General features: G+C 38.5%; 1 protein-coding gene across 8 annotated transcripts in view; it reads right to left on the bottom strand.

Annotated features, from left to right (window-relative positions):
- The window catches only part of Hr3 (Hormone receptor 3), a 586,730-nt gene that overhangs the window by 116,451 nt on the left and 445,776 nt on the right, over positions 1 to 24,503 (bottom strand). For 2 of the 8 annotated variants that reach the window (XM_067147637.2, XM_067147644.2), the window contains exons 1-2: positions 5,248 to 5,877; positions 2,850 to 3,443 (exon numbers count right to left, since the gene is read on the bottom strand). The exons of 4 other annotated variants lie outside the window; for them this stretch is intronic. In XM_067147637.2, coding sequence (XP_067003738.2) covers positions 2,850 to 3,144 — 295 coding nt within the window. In that variant the 5' untranslated portion in view covers positions 3,145 to 3,443; positions 5,248 to 5,877. Of the gene's footprint in view, positions 1 to 2,849; positions 3,444 to 5,247; positions 5,878 to 6,488; positions 6,735 to 24,503 lie in introns of those variants that run through there. 2 more of the 8 variants (XM_067147638.2, XM_067147640.2) reach the window with 2 other exon arrangements.

Raw genomic sequence — 24,503 nt, 5'->3', positions numbered from 1 at the left:
AATCGAACTCCGGGCTCCGATGACAGAAGGTCATGATGCTGACCATTCATCCATGTGACCGAACGCAACCATGTATCAACTAAACTAAAGCTGATAATTGTCGCTATTGAGGACCCAAGTCTTGGTAAGGTAAGGGTGTATTCTGCCCGAAGGCAGGTCCGAACCTCCGCAGAGGTGTGCCTGAGCCGGAGTTTACGTACGGTAGGGTGGCCAGTTCCTTTCCGCTCCGCCATTCCCTTACCCCTCACCAACAGCGCGTGGTTACCCATTCAAATCTTGACCACGTCCAATGTTGCTGAACTTCGTAGATCTCACGGGATCCGGTATTTCAACGCGGCTATGGCTTAATATATCCCTTTCTTTGTAGGAATAATTTGATGATTGTCGATTTTGATCTTCTTTACACCCTTTATTCCAAAAAAATAATCGCAATCATACTTTGTAGAATTTACTGATTGTGAGTAGATCTTATCAGCTCCTCTGGTGTTATATCACTGGCCTTATGAATTAGTGACACATGCAGTGTTTGAAATTTTACATCAATGTAGCTGAGGGTCTTTGTTGAGGCATTTTCCGAAACTGGACTTCAGAAAGTGTTAATACATACTCAGCAGATGTGAATACAACGACAACTAAGAATTATAACCTCTATGCCAAGCTGCTCAATGTAGAAATATAGGAAAACTGTATTACACTGCCCTCCAGCGACCACACAGTAAACCACATTAAGTGACAATTACACTTACGGTATGGATATAAGAGAGAGTTGCCATCATTATATTCACAAAAAATATGATCAAGTTGAATTTAGAACTGGTTTGAAAAGGGGGAGAGAGTGCATTTAGTCAAGTGTTACATAAAATGTGGGTTTAAATCTTACTCTTGTACATTCTGTGCTTTTCTCCATGTAAAATGGTGGCATGTTATGTTAGCCAGAATACAGATCACGGTCACTTACATACTAAATCTTATCTCATATTAGTTATACAGTAAACTTGTAACTAGAAACAACAAAGCTGCACAGATCATCAGACTGCATGCCTTAAGTTCACGGTACCCAAGGCATATACATGCAACAACAACAAAAACAAGCCATTGAATAGACGACATTTAGACGCTGCGAGTAGTATCAGACACCTCAAGAACTAGACCACAACATACAGCATGGCCCTTTGCCAGAAAGAAGCTAAACAATCCAGTATCATGAATAGGGTTGCCAATAGTCTGTAATTAACTCAATTTTCGTCCAAGGGCCAACGGCCAGTCGACAAAACGCACATTACCGAAAAACTATACACTTCTGGACGATAGAAGAAAGGAAACACTTAGCTTGGTGGGAAGTATTTCCTTCGTGGCAATGGCAAACATGAAGCCTGAGTACTTGCTAATCAAGTGTGTATTCGAAGAAGTAATGTTGTTCTAATCCTGTTCAAATTATCTGCATTAAGTTATTTTCGAAATGAGAGTTGATGAACCCGATGAATCTAAAACTCCACTTTCCAGGCAAAATAAACCAAGTAACAATCTAATTATATGAAATGACCTGAGGAGAGAACTGGATTATAAACACGAGGTCTCGAACTATGCTCGTTATACTTTTCGTAACCGATTAATTTAGGTAATAAAGAATTTCAACATGATCACTTGTTAATAAACGTGATAAAACGTCTATGATTTCTGTAGCGTTACATATATAATAAGTATTTAATAATGATAATAATAGAATATGGGTAATTTATTTATTTCATTAATTTATTTATTTAGCATATGGCGAGCATCACATCATGAACTTTCTTCCAATAAGCAGGCAGTGATATCCGGAGTACTTATCATTAAATTAATCTAAACTATTTAAAAAGAGAGGTGACAGGAATATCTAGATTGTAAAGTTATTCACTTGATTATTACCGTGACCGAAACGTAGGTCATCTATCACGACACATTATTATTATTATTATTATTATTATTATTATTATTATTATTATTATTATTATTTCCGCCTCCGCAGTGCAATGGTTAGTGTTATTAGCTGCCGTCCTCGGGGGCCCGGCTTCTATTCTCGGTACTGCCAGAAATTTAAGAATGGCAGGAGGGCTGGTAAGTGGTTGAAATGGTACATGCAGCTCACCTCCCTTGGGGGTGCGCCTAAAAAGAGCTGCAACACCTCGATATGAGGACACGAGTTTACTTTTATTATTATTATTATTATTATTATTATTATTATTATTATTACCGGGCGAGTTGGCCGTGCGCGTAGAGGCGCGCGGCTGTGAGCTTGCATCCGGGAGATAGTAGGTTCGAATCCCACTATCGGCAGCCCTGAAGATGGTTTTCCGTGGTTTCCCATTTTCACACCAGGCAAATGCTGGGGCTGTACCTTAATAAAGGCCACGGCCGCTTCCTTCCAACTCCTAGGCCTTTCCTATCCCATCGTCGCCATAAGACCTATCTGTGTCGGTGCGACGTAAAGCCCCTAGCAAAAAAAAATAATAATAATAATAATGATTATTGTTATTATTATTATTATTATTATTATTATTATTATTATTATTATTATTATTATTATTATTATTGCATGTGACATTTTAACGGTCGTATATAAAACTGTTCAACAAATCTATTCATATTCTTAAGTTTAAACTAAAACAAATTCTTCCGCGCACGATACCCAGTAGTGTTTTATAAGGGATTTCGCAATCTCATCCTGAATGAAAACCTGTTATCTCCACAGAGTGCGTAACTTTTAATTCAGTACTGTTGGTGATATCGTAATGCCCATGTATCAAACACAGGCGAATTCTAACATCTACCATATTCAAATATACTTCATAAAAATCAGCATGACATACCTCTAATTGAGTTGGGTGATCGTTTGTCTGATAGCAGCGCTCCATGCGGTGGTGGGCTGGTACTATCCGCCGAAATGTCCCCACTTCCAGCACTACCAACGCCGCTCCTTCCACAGACCATATTGCACATTCCATCACCATTTTCGCTGCCGTTATTGTTCAACTGGGTGGTAGACACAAAATGCGCAGTCAGGCTGTCCCCAGTCTCACTCCAACAATTCCTCGCTTGCGGTGGCGGTAAATGCGATTGTAACTGTGTTCCTGAACACCGAAATAATTCGTCTAAGTCGTCCATAATGTAAGCACTTGTTGGAGATTTGCCGCCGAAGTTTCTCGACGAGAGTTCTCTAGATTACCACCACCTTTCCAACGTCGATGTCCCCCGCACATAATGGCCAGATCCCTGGATCACGTGATCGCCGTGGTAGATTCACTTGCCTAAGGAATCCCTCTCCACCGCCACACAATAAGTAAGGGCACAACAATACCATCAAAATTAAATATTACTTTCTGTTTTATAATTGTTTGGAATCAGGCACAACCAAACAACAAAAATTAGTACGCGATTAAATATCCAGCGTGTATTGATGGTAACTGAAGTACAGAAAACAACATATTATATTTCATTCGTTAAAAATAATGGACTTCTTAAATATTAGCTATACTACTCAATTAGCAATATTTTGTTATGAATAAGACCTCGATGATGCAACCGATTACAGAATATTTGCGTGTGTAAAAGAATGGAAATGCTTTAAGATATAATAAAAACTGTCTAGGTTTACTGACTTATTTAACTGATTGAACTATGTACAAAAATACCGTATTATATGTACCCCAAGATGTTTAAACAGTTATCGAATTAAAGCACTGAATTACCGCTAACAATCTTCCACTACATAAAGATACGTTTGATAAGAATCTTTATTATTATTATTATTATTATTATTATTATTATTATTATTATTATTATTAAAGAACCAGGATGAAGTATAGTTGATAAATTCTTCTTAGGATAGAGATTTAGAAAAAGCTAAATTGACACTTTACCAACTCAAATTGAAATCCTCCCTCCAGAAAGACAAAACAACCAACTGGAGTTAGAAATGAAAGAAATTCAGATACGTTTAACCGAATTAAAGATGTACAGCATATATTTCAAAAGAAAGGGAGGTGCAATGTGTCATGCATGAAGGATTGAATACCTATACTTAACGTTGTGAAATAGAGAAATCTTCTTGTAAATGCTGTTTCGAAATATATAATTTGCAACAATATGCGGTTATTTTAAAAAATATCGCTTGTAAAGACGGAATCTAGAAATAAAAAGGAAAAATTGCAAGTATGGAAATGATTTCTTTTGCCTTGCTACAATCCTGTGGAACAGGGATCTGCCAGTTAACAGAAAAATCACAAACTGTTAACACTTCTTCCTGTAAACAAAATTTCTTCTTGACTATGTGTGCCAGCACTTCAATTTTTCAACAAATATTACTACATTCACTAAGTTGAATGCACTTTGAGGCCCAAAATAACGTTTTAAAAAATAGATAGGGAAAGAAGGGGGAGGAGAGGCAAAGAAATGTTGAGAGAGTCCATGCTTCGTGACGGCGGAGATCACGCATAACATTGTTGTCAGTATTTCGCTATTTTAAATTCATATTTGGCAACACCCTCCCTCACTCATTTTGCTTCCAAACAATTCTTCCTTTGCCTACGGACAAACGGCTGACTTCACGCCCATGCTACAAAAAACATGACGGCATTCTTGAGAAGTATTGGCCAATCTTCCGGTAGGATTCTGTTCACTACAATGTTTACACGCAGCAGAACTTCGAAATTGCCTACGTATGTTAAAATTTCCCGTAGCCTATCTTCGATATTGTTTAAAAGGAAGCTATATGTAGATAAAATATACTATTATATAGTTAAAAAGGAAGTTAGATGTATATATCTACTCCTCTGTATTGTCAGTTCAGATTATAAAAACGTTTTATTCGAAGTTTAATGAGGTCGTGTAAGTAATATTTGTTATTAATTGTTTAAAAGGAAGTTACTGTATCCGCAGATGAAAGATGATGTCTGGTAAACAAAACTCTATCCGTACTTAAACTTCCATACAGTTCAGTTAAAGATACACGCGAATAAAACTGTACATTGTTTAATTAAATAGAAGTTGCTCGCAAACGTTCGACACACCGTGGAATAAAAATTCTACGTATTCACGTCCAGGAGCTAAGATAATGAATTTTAAGAAAATGTTATATAAATAACTCCCAGAACACAGTGATACATCTGAATAAATGTTTTCTGGGTATTAAAGCTGACTGTATTTCTGCAAGAATAGTACTTCGAAAAACCCTATAACTTAATTAGATGGCAACTAAATCTGACTTACCTGTGTAAATACATCATAATTTTAGGATTCGTGTAACTTTAGATTCATTTATAACCTTTAAGAGGAAGTTTTTGTACCCAAGTTAGGTAGCCTATACGTAGTTAAACTTCCATACGGTTCAGTTAAAGATGCACACGCATAAAACTGGACACTGATTAAAACTTATTCGCCAACAAACTTCGATACTGCTTTAACGTTTCTTCATAACCACTAGCCAAAAATCTACTTAATTATTACCGGTATATTTCCCAATCATCAGTTCGGATACTTGACCACTTGATCAGAGTGACACTAACAAGTTCTTTGCAACTTACTGAGGGAACTATTTTCTACGAGGAACTATAACGAAATACGTTTCAGAAAACTAAATATCCAATATTCAAAGTCTTGTCACTTCGCCTTAGTCTTTCAGAAAGGTAACTATCACGCTAACAATTCGTATCAGAGAGGTATGAGGTGGGGGCCTAGCACGACACCTTATCCGAACTGAACCCGGATCGTTGAACTCCGGTAGATGACTAATGCATCCAACGAAAGTGTTTCTTGAAGCGACCGGACGTCACTGTTTCTAGAGACATCCGAAAGCCAAAGTTCTGGTAGAAAGTCCAAAGATTACAGTCCATACTTTCATTATGCGAAAAATGATGGACTGGAAACTAATTATTCTCTTAAGTTATTATAATTTTCAGAATTTGAAAACTAACATTTGGCCATTAATTCATCGTTATGATAACAGATTTTCAAAAGAATAAAAGCCTATACCAAATGACATAGAATACATTTTACATAACAAAGGTGTCTGATTTTATTTTATTTTTTAAACGAACTTCGTTTCGCGGTAAAGGTACTGCGGAGGCAGTTCTAAAACAGTATGTTATTCCTTAAGAAGCTTACCAACGAAGCTTTAGGTGGTTAGGTACGGTACTGTACACTGAAGATTATAGTCTGAATAACAGACGGTCATTAACGAAATTAAGATGGTTCTGTATTGAATAAACCGTGTATTTTTGTTTTCAATACACCTTTTGAATATTAGTTACCGCAGGACGGCAAGTTGAAGGTGAGAGCGGTTAGAGATAAAGCGGGAGGGAGTTATAAGGTAGGGGAGGGGGAATTCCCCTCATCTGTTGGCTCTTTTGCAGGTATTCTCAAATATTAATTTGCCACCGGCACTGCCGAGCGATAAAAATGCACACAAAAAAGAACAAATGATTACACTGATAATGAAGATGAATGGCAACCTTTTCCACACTTAAGACTCCGTTTAAATACACACCAAATCACTAAGCACTTCACTAAAAATTTTTGCAAAAGCTCTCACTTGTTCGTCCGTTGACACACATTTTTTTTAAAAAAATATACGAATTCGTAACACTGCGCTGCAAGTTGCGTACAATTTCCACCTGATAATTTCTTTCTAAAAGATGCACATTAGGAACATCACGAACACTCGTTTTTTTTATGGAACATAAAAAGTGATAAGTCGGTGTGAGAACGTCTGACACTTTTAGCCAGAGGCCGAACGAGAAACACTGTATGGGTATAGGAGACTCAGTCACTGCCCCCTCCCCTCCCCCTCTACCCCCACCAACAGTGCCGCCTAGACTCACTCACACACACTTCTCCTCAAAGCCCTTCCCAGTTCATTGAACCTCAAAGCTAAAACACGAATGACGAAACGTCACACATACACACAAGAAACGGGATCTCCCGAACACGGCCGAAGTTTAATTATCAACAGACTCCCATCTTTGCATTAGATGAATAATTTCTTTCCTCACTTACAGAAATGTCGTATTTCTTGTTTTTTTTAAATTTACGGTACATCAAAGGACGCCATGCAGAATGTTTAAAAACATCATTTTGCATAGCAATTATTTCGCATAATGAAAGGCGTACCTATACTTCATCTGATTAGAGGAATATGTGTTCAATGACATAATCGAGGTGCCATCTGTTTTCTGTGCGTATGACATTTCCGCTCACCTCTGTACGTTGCAGTCTTAAAATAACAACTGGAATACAGTACTGGAATCGTTCATTATGTAGTGTTCGCTGATAAAACTATGTCCGGTTTAAAAAAACTCCAATCGTGTAAGACAACTTTAATCCGTGCCCGGTATGCGTGGGGTTTGTCATTAATAACTTCTGGACGAGTGAATTCATTTATCCACCAAACTTGATAAAAATACACTTTATATTTCTTTTTACATATCAATCCTTCGAGAACTCATCACTTTCCTCATCATGATCTTGCTATATAAGCCAAGTCTCATCGCTGCAACCATAGAGTTTTTTGTTTTGTTTTCCATCACACCGACTCAGATAGGCCTTATGATACTTGCTTTTCGTCGCACCGACACAGATAGGTCTTATGGCGACGATGGGACAGGAAATGGCTAGGAGTGGGAAGGAAGCAGCCGTGGCCTTAATTAATTTGAATGGTGTGAAAATGGGAAACCACGGAAAACCATTTTCAGAGCTGCCGACAGTGGGGTTCGACCCTACTATCTCCCGAATACTGGATACTGGCCGCACTGAAGAGACTGCAGCTATCAAGCTCGGTGATAGGCCTTATGGCGACGACAGATACAAGGGAAAGAAGCTACCTCGCTAATAAATTAAAGTACAGCCTCAGTATTTACCTCGTGTGAAAATGGAGAATCCCGTTTACCTGGTGTGAAAAGGGAAACCATGGAGATGAAATATACTGCCGACAGTGGGGTTTGAACCCACTATCTCCCGAAGGCAAGTTTACAGCTACGTCATCAAATCGCTCGGTGCAGAGTTTTGCCTACAGCAGTTTGTTTTATCTCTGTATACGAGCTACAAATAATTCAGTAACCAATGTTTTAAAATACGTCTCTCTCGGTATTTTTCTTTCCCTTTTTAAACAACTTTCCCTCTAAAGGTTCTACAAACGAAATAATTATGTTTGAAAAAGCTACACATTTTTCTGCCGTTCGCATCAGTGGGGCACGCACTTGCAGAGCAGAACTTCAGCAATTACAAGGAAGTTGGAAAATCGCTCGACGAATGGTTTGCCGCAAAAGGCAAGCAGTTTTTCTGGCATGGTATTCATAACTTACCTGAAAGATGAGCGAAGTGTGTAGAAGCCGACGGCCAATAATTTGAATAAACCAAAAATGAATTTCCATTGAAAATCACGTGTTTTCTTTAGCACAAAAATCGGCAAAAGCTTTGCATACACCTGATAATCCTAAATACCTTGAGAGTTTATAAATATGTAATTTACTTAGGAGAGTAATTTTCATACGTGGTTTGTGAAATACTACAAAGACAGTTTAGCTCAGGTAAAGGGAGAGCTTATTGATGCTCCTAAGTAAAGCGATTTTTTACAAGACGATACCTTCCTTAAAAAGTAGGTGGTTTATACGTTTCTGAAACATCTTGTTCAGTCAAGCATTCTATTGAAAAGGATTTCCTGAGTTCAAAAATACTTCAAATTATATACTTGGCGAGATATTTGTAACGTAGTTAATGTCTATTTTTAAGCGTGGCTGACTCGGAGCAGTAGTCTATCCCCTTTAAAGACAATAAACTCCACACGAAAAGAGAAGCTGAATATGTCTATCTATAAAGAAAGAAGTAGCTGGATGAATAATGTATTAGTGACGGTTTCGTCTCGAACACAAAGTGGCTAAAATTCTGCAATACATTTGAGTTACCTGCAAGAGACAAACAGCTTTTGCAGCTCCTACCTGTAAAGAAAGGAAGCTTAATGCAGTAGGTTCAGAATATTTCAGGACCTTGGGACGATTGTGGTCATTATTCCTATGCGCTGGTACATGTTCTCTTTTGTCGAACTGACTAGCTCAGACGGTGGGGCCCAAGTTTGTGGATTCACTCCCGACTCAATCCGGTGGATTTTGAAGGTGCTCATGCAGCAGCCTCGTGTCGATAGAATGATCGGTATCTAAAGGAATTCCTGTGAGACGAAATTCCGGGACGTCGGAGTCCTCGAAAACCGGAAAAGTAGTTAACGAGACCTAAAAACAATAACATCATCATCCTTCTTCTTCTTCTTCTTCTTCTTCTTCTTCTTCTTTTCTTCTTAAATGAGCCATTCCATTGCTACGATCACGACGTCAACAGTCACGTAAACTAAAATCTTACTTCTTGTTTGTTGTTTTTGGTGGTGGTGTTGTTGCTGAATATAAGGGGCTTGAATCATCTTGATAACCAGCTTCGTATAGCTTATTTAGTGTGTCGTTAGATTACAGTAACACTCTAGTTCATCCCTACAGCACTGTGATACGTGCGACTGTATACGAGACATTACGCCTAATCAACCAAATTTTACAAACAAACAAAAAAATAATTAAGGAAATTTACGAGTAAGAGAATTATTATTATTATTATTATTATTATTATTATTATTATTATTATTATTATTATTATTATTATTATTATTATTATTATTATTATTACGATGTCTGTCCGACTTCTTGGCTGAATGGTCAGTGATGGGGCCTTCGGTTCAGAGGGTCCCGGGTTCGATTCCCGGCCGGGTCTGGGATTTTAATCATGTCTGATTAATTCTTCTGGTTCGGAGACTAAGTGTTTGTGTTTGTCCCAACACTTTTGTCTTCATATTCAGACAACACACTACACTATCAACCACTACAGAAATACGCAATAGTGATCACATCCCACCATATAGGGTTGGCGTCAGGAAGGGCATCTGACCATAAAACAGGGCCAAATCCACGTGTGCGAATCAGTTCGTACCCGCCACCTCGCAGACGTGGGGAAAGCGGTAGAAAGAGAATATTATTATTATTTTGACGACTGTTGTAATCAGGATTCTTACACATTCACGCAAATGTATTGTGTGTAGAGTCCATGAGATGAGAAGACTACGTCAGACTGCACGCTCATAGACTTCACCTAGAACTCGAGTCGTAAAGATCAACGTTTTCTGAGCTGTATACCCAAGCAATATTACATAAGACCTGTGACCTGTAACAGCGCATCATGCAGAAATAAATGATATCCTCTCCTTATAAGGTAAGTGTTGGAGTGGGTGGTCGCTCAGCTTTAAAGGCATGTCCTCATTCCGAGCGCTATTTCCGACTAGTAAATTCATTACTTCGTTCGTCAACTCACTGGTCGCACAACACAATCAACGCGAATCGGAAGACATACACATATGAGCTACTAAAACAAATACCATTTCTTTATTTACACACAAAGTATTTATTTTTGGTAAAGAGCCGACGGTACACTAAGGAATATTACTCATTGACATAGAACACGAAAGAAATAATAATAATAATAATAATAATAATAATAATAATAATAATAATAATAATAATAATAATAATAATAATAATGTTCTGTGGCGTCTGAAGATGCCTGGTGCAGCTCTTTCGAGTTGACGCCCTATAGGTAAGAATGTAGCTTTATCTATGATGAATTCTAATGCACATACTGTACATGCAGCCTCCTAGCCACTGAAATTAAGTCATGAAGGTTAAAAATCTGATCCGGCCACAAATCGAACCCGGGACACCGTGGGCCAAAGATCAGCACGCTCATCACTTAGCTACGGAGCGGGACATGAAAGAGATGGAAGTGACTGATATCTGGGTGAGGGGTACGAGTATGGCATAAGTCTGACGTATCCTTCGTATCTGATGGATCTAACAAGACAGGGCTCTACACATAATGTGTATGAATCCTGATTACGATAGTAATCGAAATAATAATAATAATAATAATAATAATAATAATAATAATAATAATAATAATAATAATAATAATAATAATCCGGGATGAGTGGCTCAGACGGTTGAGGCGCTGGCCTTCTGACCCCAACCTGGCAAGTTTGATCTTGACTCAGCCCGGTGGTATTTGAAAGTGTTCAAATACGTCAGCCTCGTATCGGTAGATTTACTGGCGCGTAAAATAACTCATGCGGGACTAAATTCCGGCACCTCGGCGTCTCTGAAAACCTTGAAAGTAGTTAGTGGGACGTAAAGTCAATAACATTAGTAATAATAATAAATTAGTGTAACAAAGGTAATGCAGTGAGCTCACAGTTGCGATCAACGATATTCTGTAAGAAAGAAGTAAGAAGAATCGAGTTTTGAAAATGAAAGCTGACTGGATTCAGAATAAGTAACCGACATGAAAGTCATGAGAATAATTGTTGGTGAATAGGTGGGAACAATGGCAGGAGCGCACTTAGAATGAGGAGAAAGCGCCTAAGTTGGGGTTAAATCGGTGGATGAAGGTGTACGAACAAACTGGCTTCCGTGATGGTGTCATGGAGGTGGATAGGTTACCTAACAGAATAATGGAGCCGGTCATGGAGGGTAAGAGAAGTAGAGGGAGACCAAGGCAACGATTGATAGTCTCAAATTTCAGTGTCGTACGCAACATTTCGTCAGGAGGTTAATTTTCAGGAATAGCCACTGAAGAGCAATTTACCAGCATTTAAAAAATATCGTTCCTTTTGTTTTGAATACAGCTATTTACATTTGCCGGCACAAGATATACTGTGTACTATGTACAGGTACGCATGTTCGTCACTAACCACGAGGAATCATAAACGGTAGCGTTTTTAAATTCAATACATCTTATGAATTTGGATTGTAATCCCTGTATATGATCAGGAGTGCCATTCCATTCCCAGTGGAATTACACAAATATGTTTTTAGAAGGCATAATATAGAGGAAAATGGTTCGTACATGTTGATACAGAAAGCGAAGTTAAAATTTCTACTAACGTAAGTAAGTGTGGGAAAATGTTGGAGTTATACATAGCTAACGTACGTACCACAATAATTATTATTATTATTATTATTATTATTATTATTATTATTATTATTATTATTATTATTATTATTATTATTAATATTATTATTATTACAATGTTTTATGTTTCATTTAAAAATAAAATTTCATGTTCGGTGTTAAAACCATTAACACCCTCTTGCGTGCACCACTGCATGCATACACACATACACAAATACATACATATATACATGGTTTACATAAATACCGACTGTTTCTCTGTAAGATTCCAGATGTACCACCAGATAACGTACGACATGGACTGTCGAATAGACTTTTCACCGCCCTTCAACCATCCGACTACCTTCGCCGGGTTTGAACCCGTCATCTTGAGATCCGGTGGCAGGCACTCTACCGCTGATATTCAGCGAGAGCTAGTTGGGTAAAGAAGGAGAGCACCTAAGCAAGTACTCAAACCAGCTGATCACAATTCCTGAGGAGAGTAGGGCGAACGCTATTGTCAGCCATTTGGAGTTAGGTATTGTAGTGTAGGCAACATGTGTGACATGCATGTTGTACTGTAGTGTAGAACAGTACCGAGGAAGTTGAGCAACACATGAGCTGCGCTCCACACACAATTTTTGCACCGTGTGACGTCACTGCAAAGGTGAAAGCCGATCCGACCACCAGGTCTACAAGCTACATCGTGTGGAGATCCTCTAGCGACAACTATAGCCAGCACCTGTTGTTTCAAACCTACTCCGTTCGCTGAATACATGTAATTAACGCTGCTCGTATTCCTTGATTCTACTAAAGATTATTTCGGAACTATAATAATAATAATAATAATAATAATAATAATAATAATAATAATAATAATAATAATAATAATAATAATAATCTGTACTGAGTGCCTCAGGTGGTAGTGTACTGGCTTTCTGAGCCCAAGATAACAGGTTTCATCCGGGGTCAGTTCAGTCATTTTTCGAAAGTATTAAAAATACTAGCTTCGTACTTGTAGATTTGCTGGCACTTAGAAGATAGTAGGTTCGAATCCCACTATCGGTAGCCCTGAAGATGGTTTTCCGTGGTTTCCCATTTTCACACCAGGAAAATGCTGGGGCTGTACCTTAATTAAGACCACGGTCGCTTCCTTCCAACTCCTAGGCCTTTCCTATCCCATCGTCGCCATAAGACCTATCTGTGTCGGTGCGACGTAAAGCCGCTAGCAAAAAAAATATATTTTTTCAAAACAGAAGATTTATGATTCCCTTAGCAATAAACATTTTTAATATGACAAGAACAGGATGAGGAAAGGTTACGGAATTATTTTCAATCTTATTATGAGGCATGCTATAGCGATATTCCCCTGTGCATATACTGTGGTCATGAGTTGTACATTCAGCCTTCGACTATAAAAGAACCCACACATATAATGCTTTCTGAGCTGTAATCACTTTTTGCGTTACATTAGAAAGTGTCACATTGATTTTTCTCCTAAGACCCTAGACTCCAATTTGAAAGACTTATCTTGTCAAAAGAGTATATATAATATCAATCACACACGGTATATTTGCGTCATTTGCATGTACAAACAGAAAATAATCCATGAAGATTTTTGTACTGTTGTTCTTACTTCCAGGATTACATGTATTTTTTTATTAAAATATTTGTCTTTCTATAGGGAAGGCATGGTTAGAGTTCAGACTTTCTCTTTCGTTACAAGATTTTTGAGTGTCAGAACTTCTTCAGTTGTGTTGAAAGAGGCTGATTATTGGCCTCTTCGAAAGACAATCACGAGCACCAAAAGTAACCAAATCATCTTCCTGTCATCATTTGCCTTGGACAAGTCCCACACGAATGAAGAACGTTTTAGTGGTACGCACAGTACGTGTGAATTTACTAGTTTCTCTTGGCACAGTGACATCAGCGTTCCTTTCAGGACGCAAGTCATGCCTGTAGCACCAGTCAAGATACCTGTGCTAATATTTTCTGATGGATAGCCTACCTACTAGGCGTTCCAAAGAGACAGCCTGCTGCTGCTTTGGATTCACAATCAGACATTTCTGACCGACAGTTCTTCGACATTAAGTATATGTTTAGGTAACATCTGCATACTAAATCTAGCTCTACATGCAAGGAATGTTTGTTGGTTAGGACTGATCACCATTATCCCAAGAAAATTACAGCAGAGTACCATTTCGCTCGTAGTTCCCGAGCCGTCATCGTTGGTTCAGATTTACAAAACACATTAAGAAGGCTGGTTTCAGGCATTGGGAAGAGGTTTTCTGAGCCTTGGGCAACATCATTGATTAGAGAAGAAGACTGAAGATCTGCCAATCTACAGAGGTGTGAGAGTACATGTACTGGATACAACAGTTACGTGGAGATGGAGAGATTAGCTCAGAATAGAACGGCGCAGACGGCTGCATCAGCCCAGTCTATGTACTTCCCAAACTACTAGTACTAATAAAAAGTAATATATAAATAATAATAATAATAATACCGCCTCTGTGGTGTAGTGGTTAGCGTGATTAGCTGCCACCCCCGGAGGCCCGGGTTCGATTCCCGGCTCTGCCACGAAATTTGTAAAAGTGGTACGAGGGCTGGAACGGGGTCCACTCAGCCTCGGGAGGTCAACTGAGTAGAGGTGGGTTCGATTCCCACCTCAGCCATCCTCGAAGTGGTTTTCCGTGGTTTCCCACTTCACCTCCAGGCGAATGCCGGGATGGTACCTAACTTAAGGCCACGGCCGCTTCCTTCCCTCATCCTTGCCTATCCCTTCCAATCTTCCCATCCCCCTACAAGGCCCCTGTTCCCCATAGCAGGTGAGGCCGCCTGGGCGAGGTACTGGTCATACTCCCAGTTGTATCCCCCCGACCAGGAGTCTGAAGCTCCAGGACACTGCCCTTGAGGCGGTAGAGGTGGGATCCCTCGCTGAGTCCGAGGGAAAAGCCGAACCTGGAGGGTAAACAGATGAATAATAATAATAATAATAATAATAATAATAATAATAATAATAATAATAATAATAATAATAATATAAAGGAAAAACAATGGGATAGGAAAGGGCTAGAAGTGGGAAGAAAGCGGCCGTGGCCTTAATTAAGGTGTGGAAATCGGAAACCACGGAAAACTATCTTCAGGTCGGCGACAGTGAGGTTCGAACCTACCATCTTCCGAATGCTAGCTCACAGCTACGTGACTCTAACCTGTTATTATTATTATTATTATTATTATTATTATTATTATTATTATTATTATTATTATTATTATTCGTTACCAGATTTTCGAGTGTCGAAACTTCTTCACTTGTGCTGAAAGAGGCTGATTATTTGTCCCTTCGAATGACAATCACCAAAAGTAACCAAATCATCTTCCTGTGAATGTTCAGACACCACCGTTACGAAAGAATGAAGATTAACCTTTTACGGTCATCTGAACAGAATGAACCCAGGGGGATTTCCGCCCAAATTGCTCATTTTAAAGGAAAAATGGAAACCTCATCCCCTTTGTCTGGATGAGGTACACAAAGACATGCGGGTAAATCATGTAAGACCAGAGGATATAATGGAGACCATCTTTAGAAAGAAAGTTGCGGGGTTGAGGGAATGATCCAGAGAAAGAATCTGCTAAATCGCGGAACATCTCGGTGGAAGAAAGGCAGAAAAGGAGTGGGTAAGGTTGAAAAACCTTTGGTTAGAATGTAAGCAAAAAGGTCTGAGCCTAAGAAAGAGACGCAGGTAACTTGCGTAACCGTGGTGCATGGTAGGCTGTATCGATGTAAATAAATAAATAAATAAATAAATAAATAATGTTGTTTTACGTCCCGTTAACCGCATTTACCGTTTCCGGAGACTACGGTCCCGAAATGTTGTCATACATTAGTTCTTTTACTTGCTAATAAATCTACTGACATGAGGCTGGCGTATATGAGCTAATAAGTGTTCTTGTTTATATGTAGTTTTCAAGGAGTGTTTATATAAACAGATTTTACCTTTTTACTGAGTGTTTATATCACAGATTCCACCATATGAACACCTCCAAATACCACCGGACTGCTCCATGGCTAAATGGTTAGCGTGCTGGCCTTTGGTCACAGGGGTCCCAGGTTCTATTCCCGGCAGGGTCGGGAATTTTAACCATCATTGGTTAATTTCCCTGGCATGGGGACTGGGTGTATGTGTCGTATTCATCATCATTTGATCCTCATCATGACGCGCAGGTAGCCTAAGGGCGTCAAATAGAAAGACCTGCACCTGACGAGCCGAACATGTCCTCGGACACTCCCGGCACTAAAAGCCATACGCCATTTCAATTTACCACCGGACTGAGCCGGGATCGATCATGACTAATTAGGCGCAGAAGACCTGCTCTTCCATCGTATGAGACCCTCAGCCCAGTCTTGAATATTCTATACCAGCAGTTGCCAACCTCAGGAGCACAGACTTTACATTTTAAAGCTCACATTGACTGGGATTCGAACATAAGCCTCTTTAGTAAAATGTTTGCATCAAGTTAACTGAACTAATCCAGGATAAATCCTAATGAAGATTCAGTCAACATCTTGAAAAACAAAGGTTTAAAAACTATTGAAGAAACGGATGTAATAGAGATTAGGCAGGTATGTCCGAACTTCCACAATATTCTTATCAGAGAACGTTTTTTAAAAAACAATTAATAATAATAATTATTATTAATTATTATTATTATTAAAAACAAGTACTGAATTTCAACATTTCACGGGATCTAAAATTGTACGGAAAACGCAAACTGAGACTTGTCAATTTGAAAATATTTCATGAATGATCGAATTCCGAGCCATGATCAAGATTATGTCATTGAGGTGGTCATCTCGCAAGCGATCTTTCAAAACAAAGAAAACACTAGCATTATTTAGATCCAAAATTCATAAAAATTAAAACATTCTCAGTTTTACTTTCTCCTGAAATATAATTAACGACTGCAGCCAGACCAGACAAATCAACTGTTGTGGATCATTCCACAATTTATTCAGTTTCCTTTGCGATTAATTCTCTGCCAATGATAATCAACTCGTTGCGAAACATAAATGTTGATTATATTCTGATGATAGACGATTTGTTTCCATTTGCATCCCTAATGCGTGGAAGTTACAAATTAAAAGAAGCTACGGGTTCCATGAATCCTTTTAGAAGCTGCAACCGGAAGTTCAACAGCGTAGGCCACGACCCAGCACCTACCGAATATTTATAAAGCGGGCGATTACAAATCTTTGATCTCATTTTCTGATTGTTTCATAAAAGAATGACTACAGGACGATAAATATGTAGTGGAGATACGGCAATATCTGGTAAATTATAGTTAAAGGACAAAATTTAAGATGAACCAGTAATGTCCAGTAGACTATAATAATGTAAATATACTGTAGGCCTATAATAAGAATTTTGATGTTGATTAGAAAAATAACTTAAGAAATGTTTTTCAATAACAAACACAGAAAAGAATAAATAAATAAATAAATAAATAAATAAATAAATAAATAAATAAATAAATAAATAAATAAATAAATAAATAAATAAATAAATAAATAAATACATAAATATATAAATAAATGAAAGTACTGTTAATCAAAGCTCAACAATTTGCCTCCAAATTATATAGGCCAACATTTTTTTCTAAGCTGTTATTGTTATAGCCTACTAACCAGATGCCAGCAACTATGACCGACATTTCTTTCGAAAAGATGAAATACAAGGTTAATTTTATTTCACATTGTTAAATAGAGATATCTTATTGTTATGCTGTGGCATATTACATAAATATTTACTCTATATTTATTTATACTTCTATATAAAAATGCACTTAAGTTTAAATGTCTTGTGACGAGATTACATTCCACTCGCTATGATTTTTCTAGTTTTTAATTCATGGAACTCTTTGGCTGACTTGTCAGCATAGCAGCTTTCCGTTCAGAGGGACCCAGATTCGATTCCAAGATGATTCAGGGATTTTTGCCGCGTTTTGGGTATATCCTCTAGCTTGGATACCACTTTATTGATGTTCCGCATTATCTCATAACAACAAAATACATCCATCCACATAGGGTTGGCGTCATGAAGGATATTCGGCCGTAAAACTGGGCCCCACCAGGGTGTGGGGAAACGGGACAGAAAATGAATGAGAATATTACGTTTTTAATTCACGTACCTGTAATAATAACGCAGATAAAATAATTTCTACGTAAATAACGAAGCTGAATTCCAAGTACTGTTTCTGTGACTTTCGTTTACCTGTTTTATGATTTTAAAAATCTGTTCACAAGAGAAGCATGCGGACTATCCCTTGGACTTCCCACGAGGCGATTCAGAGTACATTCTTTCCTCATACCTGCAACTGCCACACGCACAGCGAGTCAGAAGTTGCAGACCTGCTTGTTTAAAGAGAGGAAAAGAGACATTAAATTTTACTTTTATTGAGTTAACTGAACATAACATAACAAACATGAACATAAAGAGGTTTTTTTTTTTTTTTGCTATGGGCTTTACGTCGCACCGACACAGATAGGTCTTATGGCGACGATGGGATAGGAGAGGCCTAGGAGTTGGAAGGAAGCGGCTGTGGCCTTAATTAAGGTACAGCCCCAGCATTTGCCTGGTGTGAAAATGGGAAACCACGGAAAACCATTTTCAGGGCTGCCGATAGTGGGGCTCGAACCCACTATCTCCCGAATACTGGATAAAAGAGTAACAAAATATCACGGAAATTAACGTTTCTAAAATGTTCATAAATATTTACAATATCTGATTTGGCCTAGGTATATATTTTTAAATACTTAAGATTTTTTAAATGTCTGTAATTTAAATTTATACAAAACAAACAAATTCGGGGCACATACATCTCATACAGATCTTGACCAACCAGGACATCTGCTGCCCAGCAGGTGTGAAAGTATTACGAGGTAAATGTGACGACATTCTCTTGTATTACTTGGGTCTTATGTCCAGATTCGTTATTGCTCGTATCAATAGCTCCTCACATTGCCCCGCGAGGCTGATGGAACCTAGTTTCCGTCCTCAGTCAAGGACTAAAATCCATGGGTGAGCTGGCCGTGTGGTTAGAGTCGCGTAGCTCGGAACTTGCATTCGGGAAATGGTGGGTTCGAATTCACTGTCGGTAGCCCTGAAGATGGTTTCCCGTGGATTCCCATTTTCAATCCAGGCGAATTCTGGGATTGTACCTTAATTAGAGCCACGGCCGCTACCTTCTCAATCCTATCCCTTTTCGTCGCGGAAAACCTTTGACGTGTTAGTGCGACGTTAAACCACTAGCAAAAAAAAAAAAAAAAAAAAGAAGGAAGATAAAGAAGGTTACTGTTATTGCTGCTTCTGTTGCTGTACTATATTTTAATGGGACTTTTTTTAGTGTACTAATCTAGAAATGCTTTTTTGGATTTAATGTAGATATAAACCTGTAATTTATTGTACTGTTCATGTATATGCAATACGATAAATAAATAAATAAATAAATAAATGGATTTAATGTAAATTGTAAATTAATACACTGCTATAAAACTATTACCGTTGCTTGAGGGTTGTGTAGATTATATTTCTGAATGAAGAATAAGGTCGGCTAAGGAAGAGGACACTGATAATTAATTTGTGGAGTCGAGAGGGTGGTAAACCTAAAACCTTAGGAACTAGTGGTGCAGGCTTGCCGATAAAATGACTAAATGTGACATGAAAAATTGTGTGTAACTATAAGAGTTGTAAAGTCATATTTACCTGTGGGAAAGGTTTTAGACCAAAAATGGCCAAGAACAAATAAAGAGAGATTTTGGTACTAGTAGATACTTCAAACTTTGGAGCACATGGTGGTAACCCTTCCTGGCATGTGCATCCACTTTAAATCACACCCGCTTTCCCTTTAAACTGGCTACACCTACTCCAACTTGGCTGTTAACGAAACATAACGTTTTTCAGAGTTCAAAATGCTCCATATAAACCAGTTTTAAACTGATTAGCATAAATTTTGCATAAACGTTGCTCATAGTTTGTAATATCTATTTTGTATTGCCATTAGTGCTTTCACGACCCGTACTTATAGACATAATACTGTACTTATTTTCTTGACATGGCATAAGCCCAAAATCCTATACAGTATCTATTTTGTAAATGGTTTCAAATCAGAATAAACTTTAGGCAAATCATGAACAAATCAATTGTTTTTAAGACGAAACTCTACTTATTAATACAAATGTCGTTAAAATACAAGTTTGCTAATAACAAACATAATTTCGCAAATGTATTTCCTTGGCCATGCTAAGCCTGATAACCAAGTTTCAAACCAGGAAAGAGACCAACTGGTACGCCTGGAGCATTTTGAAAAATAATATGTTTTTTAAAGAGTCATAACCTTGAAATTAATTGTGCTAAATAAACCAATGTTTTTTTCTTAATTTAGACTATATTAACTTTCTCACGAAATTCGGTATAAATCAGGCTAAAATGAACGAAGATAGAAAGTTCAAGTTGTCCTCTTCCCACCTTTTCGAACCACAATCACTACGAACTGTTATTCCTGGTTAGAATTAACCTTTGAATGCAGTTTAGAATCAATGGTTTTAAATCGCAGGCTTATTGTTTTCTTTGGAGGAGCCTTTATAATTAGCTATGACGCTGCAAACTGGGATCGTTCTGAGGGTAACGAGGAAGGTTCTTTTTTTCAACAGACAGCCAGCAAGACGTACAAGACTTGAGCAAGCCAATTCGAGGAAGTGAAAGACGTGTAAGTGAGTAATCATTTATCGAGAATCCTTCATAAAGAAAGTGAATGCCGTGTGTGTGCACAGATGATCGAACAAAAGAGTTGAATGCCCTTAAAATTTAGATAAAACGAGTTTTAGTACAAGATGGAGAAGAAGAACCAAGAAACACGTGTTTCTATGTACACTCTCACACTGGCTCGCTGTGCAACTGTGGTGCATCGTACGTATCCCATCATTTAGTTCTGAACAGCATTTTCCTTCACTCCCATGTAGGGGCCTTGATAAGTTATGATTATTATTATTATTATTATTATTATTATTATTATTATTATTATTATTATTATAACTGCGGTGCTATTCACGTTCCAAACCATAAACTATTATTATTATTATTATTATTATTATTATTATTATTATTATTATTATTATGCTAGTGGATTAGCGTCACACTAACACATCGAAGACTTCCTCGGCGACGCAGGGATGGGAAAGGGCCTGGGATTGAGCAAGTAGCAGCCGTGGATTTAATTAAGGTACAAACTCAGCATTTTCCTGGAGTAAAAATGGGAAACCACGGAAAACCATCGTCAGGGCTTCCGACAGTGGAGTTCGAACCCACCTTCTCCAGAATGCAAAGTATCATCTAAGTGACACAAACCGCATAGCCAACTCGCTCGACCATGTAATATCTACGAGGGTGTGCAGTCCTAGATTTCAGTACATCTTTGAGAATATTTTAAATGGTGTCCAGTTTTTTGTTAATAATGGACCATAGACAGTTTCCAACTTTGTTACTAACAGTAAACTAAATAAGAATTGTCCTAGCCCATAAGCATTGCTATTAGTATTAACGTTAATGTTAGATTGATGTAATACAAGTTTCCAGTCACGATAGAAGAAGTCACAGAAATGTATATTGCAGTGATGCCACTATAACTGGCATGAAATACCCTAGTGTGTGCAATAAAATGCAAATAAAAATGAAAGATACATCAAGAAGGTATTCTTATTCAACCAAAAGGAGCCTTATTCTAGTACATGTATGAGCGAGAACCTGGCCTATAAACAAACCATACACATCACAACATTCCCATCCTACGAACTGCTGGCCGTGATTGACAGTACAATGCTCCGTCACACACGCACGAGATTGCTGCATAATGTCCTGAGATCAAGTAATTTAAACAAATTGCTCACAATGACATTTATTGAAAACCGGATACTGACTGGTATATTTATAGGAGTCAACATATCCGTGCATCTGAATACTGACTGCTACAGTATCTTTAGGCTAAGGGTATAAACCTGTCGGTGCACATTCTACAATTAATATAAAATCGACTTTCTACTGTATTTTTTAAAAATATCAACCTGGTACTTAGCTTTTATACCAGGTAGGATAAATGTAGGAACCTATGTAGTGTGCAGTTTAGTTTGTGTTAGTTTGTCTGTTACAGTATCACGGGAGAATTGATCAGTGGATTATCGTGAAACTTGGTATTTCGTGATACGGGCGAGTAAGATATTAGCTAGAACTTATTCAAACACAATCACCAGGATGGTGCTTCAGAGGGACCCTAAAACATAAAACGCAATGTCACAGGGTCAGTTTATTCGTAACCCTGCCATCAATCTGCAGACAATGCAAGACCGCATGCAGCAGGAGCGTTGTCTGATTTGTTCAGTAGCTGGGGCTGGGAAGTGCTCTATCATCCTCCATACACTCCGGATTTAGGTCCTTGCGACTTTAACCTAATCCTCAACATGAAGGAACCACTTCGTGGGGTTCGCTTCCGAATAGTTGAAGAGGTTCTTCAGGCAATCGATCTCTCTCTTCGCACCATGCAGAGATTACCCTGGGTCGACGGTATTCAAAGGCTTCATCGTCGCTGAGAACACGTTGTACGCAACGCTGGTGGCAACATCGAAGGCCTTTAAAACCTAGAATGTAGTATGTAGGCCTATACGATGTATTCAGAAAATAAACAGCTGCCCCTACTGAAATATTAGTCTAAGTATATGCCCACTTACGTGCCTCCGAATCTGAGGAACAACATGAATAGTTTAAAAAAAAATCGTGCACCTGCTGAGTGATTGTCTCGTGATCGTGGTAGTGATTTTTTAAAGAAAAAGTGCAAATGGGCAACCATCTTCTATTAACATTAATCAGAGGAAAAATTGGAAGGGGTCCGACACTTCGAAAAATGAATATATCAGCCAAAGAAAGACAAGGGCCACGAAGGGCATGAAAATGAAAGACTCCCTAGGATTCGCAAACCTAATACAGTCGGGGTCGAAAAAGAACAACACATGAAATCGGATAAGGGAGATGAAGTGAGGAAGCAAGAGGAAGCAATGCCAGGACTCAGCTAACGGCCCCGCGGTCGCTATCTCAAGCTTCCAAGTTAAGAGCCCCTCGGGACCCTTGCAATCGCCTCTTACGACAGGCATGGGGCACCATGGGTGTCGTTCTACTGCCTCCACCCACAGAGGGAAATTTACTAAGAACTAGACACAATACTGCATCTGCGACTTCGGTAAAATCAGCCTACAGTGACGTTTATAAATTCAAACATACGGTTATGCCTTTCAGTGCTGAGTCTCTGTAAATTAACAATGCACCTTCACAATCCTGTTTGCAGGGCCTCGTGGAAATTCCACGGTCTGTTTCCAGACACTCGACCGGGTCAAGAATGGAATGAATTAAGCCCCATCTATCGGCAAGGGTAGAAATTGTGCCGGCTGCCAAAGCCTGTCGCAATCCTCTGGGGCAATGATTAATGACTGACAGATGAAATGAAATGACACTTTGGAGTGCTTCTCCAATGAAAAATGACAGGGAAAACCGGAGTACCGGGAGAAAAACTTGTCCCGCCTACGTTTTGTTCAGCACAAACCTCACATGGAGTGAACCGCGGAACCTAGCGGTGAGAGACCGGCGCGCTGCCGCCTGAGCCATGAGCCATAGAGGCTCCTTGCAAAGCCTCATATATTTAAATATTTAGAAAGTGAGTATAACTATCAGCGTCTTGTTCACCCTCTGCTTCTCTTACCTCCACGGCCGAGTCCATTACTCTCTTAGAAAACCTATCCTCCAACACTCGCCTCACATGACACCAACATTGAAACCGATTTGTATGAACAGCTTCATTCATCGAGTTCATTCCTAAATTAGCCTTTATCTCCTCATTGCGAGTAACGTTCCGCCATTGTTCCCACCTGTTTGTACATGCATTTTCGCTACTTTCATGTCTGTTACTTCCAACATATTAATAAGATATTCTGGGTACACGAAGCTTCCACTCCCGTACAGCAAAAGGCTATCTGAAAACAATGATTTAAAGGCAATTTAGTCCGAGAAATTACTTCCTTCTAATATAATATTTCATAAACTTTGTTAAACCTTGATTGAATCTCACTTAGTGTTCTACTATCCAGAGAGAATACCGTACACATCCTACGTTCTTGAAATGATCCGCCGGTTCCCGCTTTTTATTCTTACCTGTTATTTAGTCCTCCTAGGTTTCCTTCCAACTGACATCATTTTGGCCTTGGAAACGATATTAGAATATAATTTCATTAAAATTACGCGGCAATAAATTAAGCCCCAATTTTTTATGTGAGTTATGAAAGGCCTTCGAACCTAACAAATTTCATGAAAATACATTTTAGATATATGACATCATTCTTTCGCCCTCTAAAGGAATTAATTTTGATCCTCATTTTCTGCAAAAATCGTTGAATTGGA

The sequence above is a fragment of the Anabrus simplex genome, chromosome 5, assembly GCF_040414725.1.
Source record: "Anabrus simplex isolate iqAnaSimp1 chromosome 5, ASM4041472v1, whole genome shotgun sequence".
Taxonomy (NCBI): Eukaryota; Metazoa; Arthropoda; class Insecta; order Orthoptera; family Tettigoniidae; genus Anabrus; species Anabrus simplex.
This window is presented reverse-complemented; position numbering and strand designations above follow the sequence as displayed.